At 38.8% G+C, this 13,968-nt stretch overlaps 1 protein-coding gene across 1 annotated transcript in view; it reads left to right on the forward strand.

Annotated features, from left to right (window-relative positions):
- Positions 1-4,248, forward strand: part of LOC120534725 (zinc finger protein 345-like) — an 85,974-nt gene extending 81,726 nt beyond the window's left edge. Inside the window, exon 5 of the mRNA XM_039762309.1 lies at positions 1,711-4,248. Coding sequence (XP_039618243.1) covers positions 1,711-2,582 — 872 coding nt within the window. The 3' untranslated portion in view covers positions 2,583-4,248. The remainder of the gene's footprint in view (positions 1-1,710) is intronic.
- The last annotated feature ends 9,720 nt before the right edge of the window (positions 4,249-13,968 follow it).

The following is a 13,968-nucleotide window of genomic DNA, read 5'->3' on the forward strand; positions in this document are numbered from 1 at the left end:
TTGTGGATTTTTCTGTGAATATTTGGTGGCAAAGTGATGAAGTTGCTTCGGAAGACTGCGTTAGCCGCAGAGCTCAGCTCAGAGTGAAATGAGGTAAATGGGAGGGGAGATGATGACGTCACTCCCCCACCCGCCTTAACTGTCAATCCCCCCACAAACACAGTCTCTCGGAATTTGCATAAGCACAGCCATTCACCAGCAAATTGAACTTAGTTACAAAGTGATCAAAACTGTCGTTTATATCCTGCGTCCTCTCATTAAACTTGTATCCCGCATTACCCGTGGGCATGACAAATGCCAGCGGCTGCCTGTCTATGAACTTAATTTAAACTTTAGGTTTACACCGTACTTTGTTTCCGAAGTAGCTGCAGTCATGAATATACTTGTACAGTATGTGTCACTCGCTCGCTTCTTATTGTTTCGCTGCCTTCTCAATTGTATAATGCATGTTTTCTTCAGCGCTTTTTGGAGCTCTTCCTTGTTTTCTAGGTAATGCTTTGACAGTCAGTTCACGTGATTACGTGGGAGGTGTGATGATGTCACACGAAACTCCGCCCCCCACGGCCATCAAGCTCAACTCCATTACATTATATGGAGAAAAATAGGTTCCAGTTATGACCATTATGCGTAGAAATTTAAAATGAAACCTGCCCAACTTTTGTAAGTAAGCTGTAAGGAATGAGCCTGCCAAATTTCAGCCTTCCACCTATACGGGAGAATTAGTGAGTGAGTCAGTCAGTCAGTGAGGGCTTTGCCTTTTATTAGTATAGATGTACATTTTACTATTGTGTGTGTGTTGGGAAAGGACATGGCCTTGTGTTTTGTGGGTGGGTTCAAAATCTCTACCAGCAAAAACCTTTCACCCTACTTAAGGGAGAGTATCTCACAGTTCCTTGCGGTTCATTGAAGTACTTGGTGAGTAGAGTGTTTTCTTGTGTTTCTGTCCTTTTGCTATTCCTCTTGATTTTTCTGGATTTTGAACACTTGCTCTAGACTCTGTTTGTTGATATTTGTTGAACCTCTGGTCTTTTTCAACCACTTCCGTGCATTCTGTTTTGGGATTTGTTTGCTTTGTCTCTCCTTAGTGCTCTTTAGAGTGTCGGGAATTGCAAAGCCTTTTGGAAATAAACTTTTATTTTTATAAAGGGATGTCTCCACCCTTTGAGTATCTAGTTGGGGTTTGACGGTGTTTTCCCCTTCTAGTGGGCAACTTTGAAGATGGATTCCACAGATCACCACTGGCATAGCAGCAGCGTCCTCAAGCACACATGTTGCGTAGTGTTAAGTATATCCCCGGCCTAAGACCACAGCTACTAAATTTTCTTCTTTATATTTTGAATACAGTTTTTTCTTACTTACAGTTACTTCTTAAGAGTATGTATTTTTGTCTCATCATGGGTTGTGTTTAGCCATGTTGAATCTCCAAAATATGCTTTCCTTCCCACCCATTTTTCTTCATTTGGGCTCTTTTCTGAGATTTTTACAGGTCAAAAAAGAGTTTACCTTGTTTCCGTAAAACAAGGGGTGGAGAGGGGGTAGCTAAAACTAAAATAATTCATTTTCATTCTCTTTATTTCTTCAGATTGCTTCAGATTAAAATGGAATTTCAATAATTTAAATGACGTAGGATTCATTTTGACAGTAAGCAACTCTCATTTTACACATCCCTTTCAATAGCTCACCTTTATTTCCATATTTGTTTTTCTGCAGGTTTACAAGAAAATGGTGGCTTCATCTTACCCTCATTGCCTCAGACATCTCTTCAGCACAGATCACAACAGAAAAAAAATGATGAAAATATGAAGAAACTGACATCCGAATCACAGAGTATGATACCAGCCTCTTTGCAGGATGATTCTCTGACGCTGATGAAACTAACAACCGCTCAACTTCAGATGCACAATAGAGACTCGGTCACTGTCCACCAGGAGCAAATGAAAAAGCTGAAAAGCAAAACTAAATCCAGAGATGGTAGTCTGAGTCAAACACAACAGAAGATCTTTGAGTGCTCTGAATGTGGCAAACAATTCACACGAATGGGCAATCTCCAGGTCCATGCCAGAGTTCACACTGGAGAGAAGCCATATTGTTGTTTTGAATGTGGAAAAGGGTTCACCTGCAAGAGCAGCCTTAACAAACACAGAAGAATTCACATGGGAGAGAAGTCATATTGCTGTTCTGAATGCGGTAAAGGTTTTACCTGCACTAGCAGCCTCAAGGAGCACAGAAGAACTCATACGGGAGAAAAGCCATATTGTTGTTCTGAATGTGGCAAGCGATTCACACAAATGAGTAATCTTCAGGTCCATATGAGAATTCACACTGGAGAGAAGCCATATTGTTGTTCTGAATGTGGTAAACGATTCACCTGCAAGAACAGCCTTAGTAAACACAGAATAATTCACACAGGCGAGAAGCCATATTGTTGTTCTGAATGTGGCAAACAGTTCACTAGCAGCCATGGCCTTCTGTACCATAAAAGACTTCACACTGGAGAGAGGCCATATTCTTGTTCAGAATGTGGTAAAGGATTTCCTTGTACTAGTAGACTTCAAGAGCACAGAAGAACTCATATGGGTTAACTGTAAAAATACTATAATGTAGAAACCTGAGACATAACCACAGTGGCTTACTGCAAGGAGAACCTTCCTGCTTTCAAAATCTGAACAAACTAATATTCCAAAAAATAACTCTCCAGTAAAGGGCCCCTCCACCATATACTAGATCTTCATAGCAATAGACCCTGAAATAATTCACACACACCTGGACCAGAACTGCCTGATGGAAATATCACACAAAGGAAACCAAAGAATGTCATATGGGACTAGAGAACAGCTACTACCCTAAATGAAATAATCATGTAATGCTGTGAGAAAAGTGGAAATCTTAGCAAGGTATGGATTGATTGCAAAAAAGCATTTTAACTGTCTCTCTTACTTTTGCATCTGGAAATGGCTATACAAAATTCACCTCGTTCTGATAACTACCATGCCTCACTAGCAAATAACCTTGCAACTTCACGAGGTATCGGTATCCCAAACATAAAATTTAAAGTGGAATATTTCAAGGAGATTAACTAGCACTCATACTTTTCTGTCTGGCATTAAACTCATTAATCAACCTCCTAGCTATGGATTTAATTTCGGCTCTCACCAATGAACCAGAACCTCAAATAGTCCCTTGCCTCCTATTTATTGAAGATTTGAAACTGTACAGCTCCTGCAGCTGGTAACAGGAGGAGCAACTACACTTAGTCAAATTGTTGTCAAATGACATCAGAATGACACTTGGGCTTGACAAGTATCCCAAAGCAACTTTCATTACTGGAAATCTAACCTCGATCAGGCTCGTGTTTTAATAAAAATTTGAACCCAGACGAAACATTCAAATACTCTAACATGAATAAAGGAGCAGACATAAACCACAAGACATTAAGAGAGACAGCCATCAAGAAGAACATAAAAGATCAATCAATTTTCAATCCCCATCCTATCCTACAGGGTTGATATCATTAATTAGTCACAGAATATCCTTCAAACAGGGGACACCACAAGAAAAAATCTGCATGCATACCAACTCATTTGCAAAATTAAGTGTTTCAAGCGATTATATCCAACTATCAGAAGGAGTTTTGGGCCTAATTGAAATTGACTACATTTACAGATCAGCAATAAATTGGGCTACAAATTTCTAAATTAACCCCAAGGTCCCCAAATGTCCAAAATAATATTTAATTATGAAGTAAGAAAACACAAACCAACATCCATAATCAAACTAGCTCATTGATTCTGAGAAAAAAAAAATGAAGAAATGGCAGGAACTTCCCCACCTTGTGCACAAATGGACTGAAGGAAGAATTCTAAAATTATACCAGCAATAAAGAAGAAAGAAGACCACAAATATAGTTGTAAGCCTCACGTAGACTCAGAACTTAATCATTGCTAGCTCACAAAGGGTGAATTATGACCACAAGATGAACGCCTAATCATAGCTGCACATGACAGGGGCCTGTGCACAAAGTGGTTCAGGACAGCAAAAGAAAAAAAGGCATAAGTGATGCTTCTGCTAAACAGAACTAGAAACAGTCGCACATCTCATTGTTGTGTGAGGTACTGATAGCTGAAGACTTACAGTGGCATGTAAACATTTGGGACCCTTGCTAAAAATGTCTGTTACTGTGAACAGTCAAGTGAGCAAAAGATGAACTGATCACCAGAAGGCATACAGTTAAAGATGACACATTTCTTTAATATTTTAAGAAAGATTACATTTTTATTTCCATCAGTCACAGATACAAAATAACAAAAAAAATTAAAAGGGTCTAAAGCAAAAGCTTGGGCCCCTGACCATGATTAGTACTTAGTAAGACCCTCTTTGTCAAGTATCATAGTTTTTAAACACTTACTGTAGCCAGCTCGAAGTCTTTCAGTTTTTACTTAGGATATTTTTGCCCATTAGCCTTTGCAAAAGTTTTCTTATTCTGCTGGATTCTTGGTCCGTCTTGTATGCACTGCTCTCTCTTTTGAGATATCTCCACCGATCTTCAATAATGGTTAGGTCGGGGAACTGTAAGGGTCATGGAAAAACCATCAGCTTGTGCTTCTTGAGGTATTCCATTGTAGATTTGCAGGTGTGGATTTTGTCGATTTGTTTTGGAATCAATATCTTGTTGTAGGACTCATCCTCTTTTTTTATGGAAAGACATAACAAGGTGGCCAGGCTAGTTTCCTGGAACCTCTGCAAGAAATATACTTACCAGCACTAGAAAGAAACAGGGACCACAATCCAGACCGTTTAATGGAAAATGAGGAGGTGTTAGTCACCTGGGGCACATCAATACCAACTGACAGAAAAATACAGTGCATCCGGAAAGTATTCACAGCGCATCACTTTTTCCACATTTTGTTATGTTACAGCCTTATTCCAAAATGGATTAAATTCATTTTTTCCCTACACACAACACCCCATAATGACAACGTGAAAAAAGTTTACTTGAGGTTTTTGCAAATTTATTAAAAATAAAAAAACTGAGAAATCCCATGTACATAAGTATTCACAGCCTTTGTTCAATACTTTGTCGATGTACCTTTGGCAGCAATTACAGCCTCAAGTCTTTTTGAATATGATGCCACAAGCTTGGCACACCTATCCTTGGCCAGTTTCACCCATTCCTCTTTGCAGCACCTCTCAAGCTCCATCAGGTTAGATGGGAAGCGTCGGTGCACAGCCATTTTAAGATCTCTCCAGAGATATTCAATCGGATTCAAGTCTGGGCTCTGGCTGGGCCACTCAAGAACATTCACAGAGTTGTCCTGAAGCCACTCCTTTGATATCTTGGCTGTGTGCTTAGGGTCGTTGTCCTGCTGAAAGATGAACCGTCGCCCCAGTCTGAGGTCAAGAGCGCTCTGGAGCAGGTTTTCATCCAGGATGTCTCTGTACATTGCTGCAGTCATCTTTTCCTTTATCCTGACTAGTCTGCCAGTTCCTGCTGCTGAAAAACATTCCCACAGCATGATGCTGCCACCAGCATGCTTCACTGTAGGGATGGTATTGACCTGGTGATGAGCGGTGCCGGGTTTCCTCCAAACGTGACGCCTGGCATTCACACCAAGAGTTCAATCTTTGTCTCATTAGACCAGAGAATTTTGTTTCTCATGGTCTGAGAGTCCTTCAGGTGCCTTTTGGCATCTGGCTAATCTACCATACAGACCTGATTGGTGGATTGCTGCAGAGATGGTTGTCCTTCTGGAAGGTTCTCCTCTCTCCACAGAGGACCTCTGGAGCTCTGACAGAGTGACCATCGGGTTCTTGGTCACCTCCCTGAATAAGGCACTTCTCCCCCAATCGCTCAGTTTAGATGGCCGGCCAGCTCTAGAAAGAGTCCTGGTGGTTCCGAACTTCTTCCACTTACAGATGATGGAGGCCACTGTGCTCATTGAGACCTTCAAAGCAGCAGAAATTTTTCTGTAACCTTCCCCAGATTTGTGCCTTGAGACAATCCTGCCTCGGAGGTCTACAGACAATTCCTTTGACTTCATGCTTGGTTTGTGCTCTGACATGGACTGTCAACTGTGGGACCTTATATAGACAGGTGTGTGCCTTTCCAAATCATGTCACATCAACTGAATTTACCACAGGTGGACTCCAATTAAGCTGCAGAAACATCTCAAGGATGATCAGGGGAAACAGGAGGCACCTGAGCTCAATTTTGAGCTTCATGGCAAAGGCTGTGAATACTTATGTATATGTGCTTTCTCGTTTTTTTTATTTTTTTATTTTTATTTTTATTAATTTTATTACACTCCATACAAAGCAATCAAGTTTTTACAAAAAGAAAAATAGAGTTAAGAACAGATCGATCCCCACCCTTGAGAGAGAGAGCAAGCCAAACGGCATGAAATTTTACAGCTTTTAAACATACCTAAATTAATAAATTCTCTATGCTTCATGAACTTATTTTAAAATATTACTGATTAGATCCTGCCATGTTTTGAAAAACGTCTGTACGGATCCTCTAACTGAGTATTTGATTTTTTCCAATTTTAAATAATATAACACATCAGTTTCCCACTGACTTAAAAGAGGAGAGTTTGGATTCTTCCAGTTTATCAGAATAAGTCTGCGTGCCAAGAGTGTAGTGAATGCAATCACAATTTGTTTGTCCTTCTCCACTTTAAGCCCCTCTGGAAGAACCCCAAACACAGCTGTTAATGGGTTAGGAGGGATTGTGAGTCCAAGGCTGTCTGAGAGGTAATTAAAAATTTTTGTCCAGAATAATGTTAATTTGGTGCAGGCCCAGAACATGTGACCTAGTGATGCTGGAGCTAGTTTGCAGCGTTCACAGGTTGGATCATGCCCTGGATACATTTTGGAGAGTTTTAGTCGAGACAGATGTGCTCGATAAATAATTTTAAGTTGTATAATTGTATGCTTTGCGCATATGGAGCTCGAGTGAATTCTCTGCATTGCTACTTTCCACTCCTCTTCTGATATATTAAATGAGAGATCTTTTTCCCAGTGTCCTCTTGGATCTTTGAAAGGGAGGGATTGTAAAATGATTTTATATATTGCAGAGATGGAGTCTAAGTCCTTGAGATTGAGCAATATTTTTCCAGCATGGATGAGGGTGCAAGATGAGGAAAATCTGGAAGGTTCTGTTTAACAAAGTTCCTGATTTGAAGATAGTGAAAGAAATGTGTAGCTGGAATGTTAAATTTGGAATGTAATTGTTCATAGGAAGCAAAGACGTTGTCTATATAAAGATCTCTAAGCAAGTTAATTCCAAATTTTTCCAGATATTAAAAACTGCATATGTTTGTGAGGGTTGAAAGAGATGGTTCTCTTGCAGAGGTGCCACAGATAGAAGCTTCTCCGTCTTAAAATGCTTTCTACATTGGTTCCAGATTCTAAGTGAGTGGAGCACAATTGGGTTATTTGTGTATTGCCGATAGCGTGTGTTTATTGGAGCGCAGAGCAGGGAATACAAATAAGTACTGCATGATTTTACTTCTATTGTGGTCCAAGCCTGTGTATGTTCTTCTATTTGTGTCCAGGTTCTTATCGCCTGTATATTTGCTGCCCAGTAATAAAACTGGAAGTTAGGTAGAGCCATGCCACCTTCTGCCTTTTGTCTTTGTAGGGTCGCTCTTTTGATGTGTGGATGTTTTGAATTCCAAATAAATGAGGTTATTGTTGAATCTAATTGCCTAAAGAATGATTTATTAATGTATATTGGGATGTTTTGAAATAAAAAAAGGAGTTTAGGAAGAATATTCATCTTAACAGTGTTAATTCTTCCAGCTAGTGTGAGATGAAGGGTTGACCATCTATGCAAGTCTTGTTTAATTTTTCCATGCAGACGCGAAATTTTGTTGATAAAGAGCTTTATGTTTACTTGTGATGTTTACCCCGAGGTATTTAAACTGTTCTGCAATGATAAAAGGTACTGTGTCTAATCTAATATTATATGCTTGAGAATTCACTGGAAAGAGTACACTTTTATTCAGATTAATTCTGAGACCAGAGATCTTTTGAAATTCTGTGAGTGCTGCTAAGACTGCAGGCACAGAATTTTCTGGGTCCGATATATACAGTACCATGTCATCTGCATATAATGAGATTTTCTGTTCCAGTCCTTCTCTGCTAATCCCCTTTATCTGATCAGTATTTCGACAATGTATTGCCAGTGGTTCAATGGCAATTGCAAACAGCAGTGGTGATAAGGGGCATCCTTGTCTAGTGCCACGTTCTAGTTTAAAGTAGTCTGAGCAAATGTTATTGATGCAAACTGAAGCTTCTGGGTTAGTATACAGTAATTTAATCCATGCACAAATGTTCGGGCCAAACCCAAACTTCTCCAAAATAGTAAAAAGGTATTTCCATTCAATCATGTCGAATGCTTTTTCTGCATCCAATGATAATAATATTTCTGGGGTGTTTGATTTAGTTGGTGATTATATTACGTTAAACAGGCGTCGAAGATTTGAAGATAAGTGCCGGCCCCTAATAAATCCAGTTTGGTCTTGTGATATTACCGAGGGGAGCACTTTCTCCATCCTTCTGGTTAAGATTTTAGAGAGTATTTTAACGTTGTTATTCAGAAGTGAAATTGGTCTGTATGATGCACATTGTAATAAGTCCTTATTTTGTTTTGGAAAAACAGTGATTTTTTTATTTTTAATAAATTTGTAAAAACCTCAAGTAAACTTTTTTCACGTTGTCATTATGGGGTGAATTTAATCCATCCATCTATATAAAAGCGGTCGGGATTGTCCTTCCGTCCCGTGAATGCTACACAGGCGCGGAGTTTCACACACGCCCCGTCCATTTTGCAATGCACAATGGGCTTTGTAGTTTCGTTTTTCCAGGTAAAAGATGATTTTCTACTCCAGACTGTGCGATATCTTCTTCTTCTTTCTTACTATATAAAAGCGGTCGGGATTGTCCTTCCGTCCCGTGAGTGGAAAGCGAAGCGTATTCCGCTTATCACAGACTTACTACTTACAGCTTGCGGTACGAAGCGACATGATGTGAGCAGAGTTCTGGTGCTCCCATCACTCCCTTGCTTTTGTGTGTGATGAGCTGGAAAAATAGACAAAATTATGTGTCTGGAAATAATTAATTTTGATGGAGTACAAATGCCTCACCACATAGTAAATATCAGGGGGGTTCAAAAGGGCGACCTCAATATAGAAAAAAAGTTTACATTTCATCACAAAAATAACAGAAACTACGAGTATTAACGTAATACCGCTCAAATGCAATATAACCAAATTAATGAGTTTGTATAAAATATCAAATTGATCTACATATTGAATTGCCTTAAGAAGTGGTCAACTTAAAAGTCGGTCACCTTAAAAGGCAGATCAGCCTAGTTTTGGAATAAGGCTGTAACATAACAAAATGTGGAAAAAGTAATGTGCTGTGAATATTTTCCGGATGCACTGTAGATGCTAGAAAACCTGATATGGTTATCAAGAAAAATTTAGTCTAAGAAAGCCTGGATAATAAAAGTATTAGTTCCTAGTGACTAATCAGTTCTGATAAGGGAGAGGTAAAAAATAACTACCAGGAAATGCAATCCGTCATATGCCAAATGTGGGACAAAAACCAGAAATAGTACACACTTTCCTGGAAACTACATGCCTTACAAAGAGAAGTTTTCAGGCCCATATTGACATCCTGTCAATTACAATAACCCCATAAAAATTGAAATAAGGATTGTTATTGTTATAAGAATTATAAGCATTATTAGTGAGAAGTCAAACAAAATGACACCTTTTATTTTCTAACTAAAAATATTACAATATGCATTTTGCTTGACTTCTCACTACATTCATAATGGCTCACAGTACCACACCCTAGTTTTACAGGCATTATTAGGAAAAATGCAGATACTACGCCAAGCCCTTGCTGCAAACATAAGGGAGTAAGAAATAAAGCATTACAATTAGACTAGCCTGTCTAAAGGGTGCAGTTCACTTTTGTTTTGTTGGTTAGTATCGCCAAGAAAATTCAGAGAAATTAAACTTGAGAGAAACCATATTGTTCTGAATGTGGCAAACAATTCACTGCCAGCGACAGCTTTCATTACCATAGAAAAGTTCACGCTGGAGTAGAAACCCTAACACACGCTGTTGGTCAAGGGTACATATGTGGAAATAAGAAGATCTTCACGACTTCCGTGAAAGCATTCGACAAAATCCAAGCCGTCAACCAACTAGCAATCAATGTGTCCTGATTACAGCCTGGGAATCCTAGACTGACCACGAAATCATGGCCATAGGGTGGACAGTATAAAACAAGAACATCGCTGCATGCATATCAACTAATGCACTGATTGTTGTACATTCCAAGACTTTACATCGTGTGATCTAAAATGAGGTATGGGTCTGATTGAAACAGGTTTCACGTGCAGCACAACAATCTTTGAATTTCAAGACCTACTTGATGTTCTTTAAAGGTGATCATGTAAAGAAGTGTTCAACCATAAATTTAAACAAAAAACACAATTATGAACTTTGGGCAACTAATCAGAATTGAAAGGAAAATGGAAACTCACTCATTTTGACTAAAGATAGAGACAGTAAAAACCTGCTAGGCAGGAATTAAAGTACTGAAATACTAAAAGTGGGAAATATGCTACCCTTCTGCTGCTGCTGCCCCATGTAGACCAGGAGTTTACCGACGAGTGCTGGTGGGTAGGCTGTGATGTTCACTTCACCTCCAGTTTTCTTTGGACGTCACTATGAGTATCTGTGAATCATAAAGCAGCTCATTGTGCATTTTGAAGCTACTTGTTAGTGCATGATATTAGCTTACATTACGCCAAATTTGAAAAGTCCTATTGTGTTTATACCGATTGTGTCATTTTGTAAATATTTCTTCATTCCTGGAATCTGTTTAACATGTTAGTCACAGGAACAAAGTCTGTTACAGTTAATGTCTCCAAAGTCTGCTCTGTTTTTAGTAACAAGGGCTGGCGCCTTTTCACTTCTGGGACAGTTTGTGATGGCCGAGGTGTTTAGAGAAGCAGACGGGAGGAACAAAACAGGGGAGTTTTGTTTCACATTTTATAGTGTATTAAACATTTTTTATTGCCCAACTTTTTGTGTTTGTTTTAATTTAAAGATAATCTTTCATTTTTGCAAAAGTAATATTCAGGTATGTCCTATTTCTGAATGTCACAATATATATTCCATGTGGATCTGGGGTATCACTTCATGTCTGTCAAGTGTGACAAGCTGGCTTTCATGAATTTACTGCCTTATTGCTCCACTGACCCTTGGCCATGACTCTCAATGTCCTTGACAGCCAGTTAAAGCCAAAAGTAAGTACATCAGGGTGTGAAATCCACCAACAGATATGAAACAAGCTGATTGCTGCCACATTTATACCACAACGTATAGTGATGTCACTATCACAGTAAACTGATAATAATAATAAAAATAATATATACTGTGTGTATATTTATATCTATCTATTATATAAAAAAAAATTGGGATCGAGACATGATCACCTCGGGGAGACACTTTGAAGTCCCGTGAACCTAGACATTATAACCTTAGGAAGCAAGACCTGTGAGCGGGTGACTTTTGCACGTCATGTCCTACTTACAAAAAAATTTAAAATAAGTTCACGGACATCTAACCTCGCAGTTGTTTCAATGCTTTTGGCAGACACACTTCATGTGCTCTCAGCTCTTAAAATTGTTATACATTCTAGATGGCACGTGAACGACTAAGCACATATATGTATATGTGTATATATGTGTATATGCATGTATATATCTGTATTTATATATAATATGTACACATAATAATGTATACATACACGCACACATATAAAATAAATTGATATTTTGGACACCTGGAGGCTCACAGCTGCCCAAACACCCGACACAGCAGAAAGAGGCACAAGTTCAGCACACACATTTTTATTTTTCTTCTTTCCCCCACTTCTCACCTGCACATCACGTTTCCATGCACTAATGTACAAATCACTTCTCTTCTTCTGTTTCTTTTTCTCTGTCTGCCTCAACTCCTCCTCCTGCAAGCTTTGTCCTCCACCTCCCAGCTCTGGCTCACTGAATGGAGTGAGGTGGCCCCTTTTACAGGGCACCCAGAATTTCTCCAGGTGCTCCCTAACCACCTTCTGGCAGCACTTCTGCTGGCTTTCTAACGTATACAAAAACATTACAAAACACAGCACTGTTACAAAGCTGTGCAGATATAACCATCACTCCCTCCCCCCAAAAAATCATTCTTTCCCCCCATAACAATCAGAAATGAAAATCGGGAAGGGAACAAGGGGACTACAAAAGTTCACTCTCTCTATTTTTCTTTCTTTTTTTTAAATAATTTTATTGTAATCATTCCGTACAAATCGATCACTTTTTACAAAAAATAGGATTGAAAACAAGTCGACCCCCACCCTGAGAGAGAGAGCATGGCCAACAGGGTAAAACTTAAGGCTTGTAAACATACCTAAATTGATGAGTTTAATAGACCAATAGAGATGAATGGAGAAGAAAAAGAAATGAGATAATTACTTCCTCTGTGCTTTAAGAGCTTATTCTAAAATATTATTGATTAGATCCTGCCAGGTTTTGAAAAAATTGTGTACAGATCCTCTGACTGAGTATTTGATTTTTTCCAATTTCAAATAGTATAAAACATCGGTTTCCCACTGACTTAAAAGAGGAGAGTTAGGATTCTTCCAGTTTAGCAAAATAAGTCTGCGTGCCAGAAGTGTAGTGAATGCAATCACAGTTTGTTTGTCTTTCTCCACCTTAAACCCATCTGGATGAACACCAAACACAGCTGTTAGTGGGTTAGGAGGGCATTGTGACACCAAGGCTGTCTGAAAGGCACTTAAAGATTTTGATCCAAAATGATGTTAATTTGTTGCAGGCCCAAAACATGTGACCCAGTGAGGCTGGGACTTGACTGCAACGTTCGCAGGTTGGATCTCACCCTGGAAACATTTTGGAGAGTTTAAGACGAGACTGATGTGCTCGATATATAATTTTAAGTTGTATAATTGTATGCTTTGCGCATATGGAGCTTGAGTGAATTCTCTGCATTGCTACTTTCCACTCCTTTCCTGATATATTTATTAAGAGATCTTTTTCCCAGTGTCTTCTTGAATCTTTGAAAGGGAGGGACTATAAAATAATTTTATATATTGCAGAGATGGTGTCTAAGTCCTTGAGATTGAGCAATATTTTTTCCAGCATGGATGAGGGTGCAAGATGAGGAAAATCGGGCAGGTTCTGTTTAACAAAGTTCCTAATTTGAAGATAGTGAAAGAAATGTGTAGCTGGAAAGTTACATTTGGAATGTAATTGTTCATAGGATGCAAAGACATTTTCTATATTAAGATCTCTAAGCAATTTAATCCCAAATCTTTTCCAGATATTAAAATCTGCATATGTTTGCAAGGGTTGAAAGAGGTGGTTCTCTTGCAGAGCTGCAACAGATAAAAGATTCTCCATCTTAAAATGCTTTCTACATTGGTTCCATATTCTGAGTGAGTGAAGCACAACTGGGTTATTAGTATATTGCCGATAACTTGCTTTTATTGGGGCACAAGCAGGGAATATAAAGAAGTACTGCAGGATTTTACTTCTATTGCGGACCAGGCCTGTGTATGTTCATCTATTTGTGTCCAGGTTTTTATAGTTTGTATGTTTGCTGCCCAGTAATTTAACTAAATGTTAGGCAGAGCCATGCCACCTTCTGCTTTTTGTCTTTGTAGGGTCGTTCTTTGGATACGTGGATGTTTTGAGTTCCAAATAAATGAGGTTATTGTTGAATCTAATTGATTAGCAGAAAAACAAAACGGACACACTTGTGACAAAATGCTCTGACAGTTATGCTTCACTATTATGAGTCCTCCATTATGCTAACAACGTGATTTACATTTCATAAGTATTAATGAGTGATAAACTGTAACATATTTTACTCA

The sequence above is a fragment of the Polypterus senegalus genome, chromosome 8 (genome assembly GCF_016835505.1).
Source record: "Polypterus senegalus isolate Bchr_013 chromosome 8, ASM1683550v1, whole genome shotgun sequence".
NCBI classification, from domain to species: domain Eukaryota; kingdom Metazoa; phylum Chordata; class Cladistia; order Polypteriformes; family Polypteridae; genus Polypterus; species Polypterus senegalus.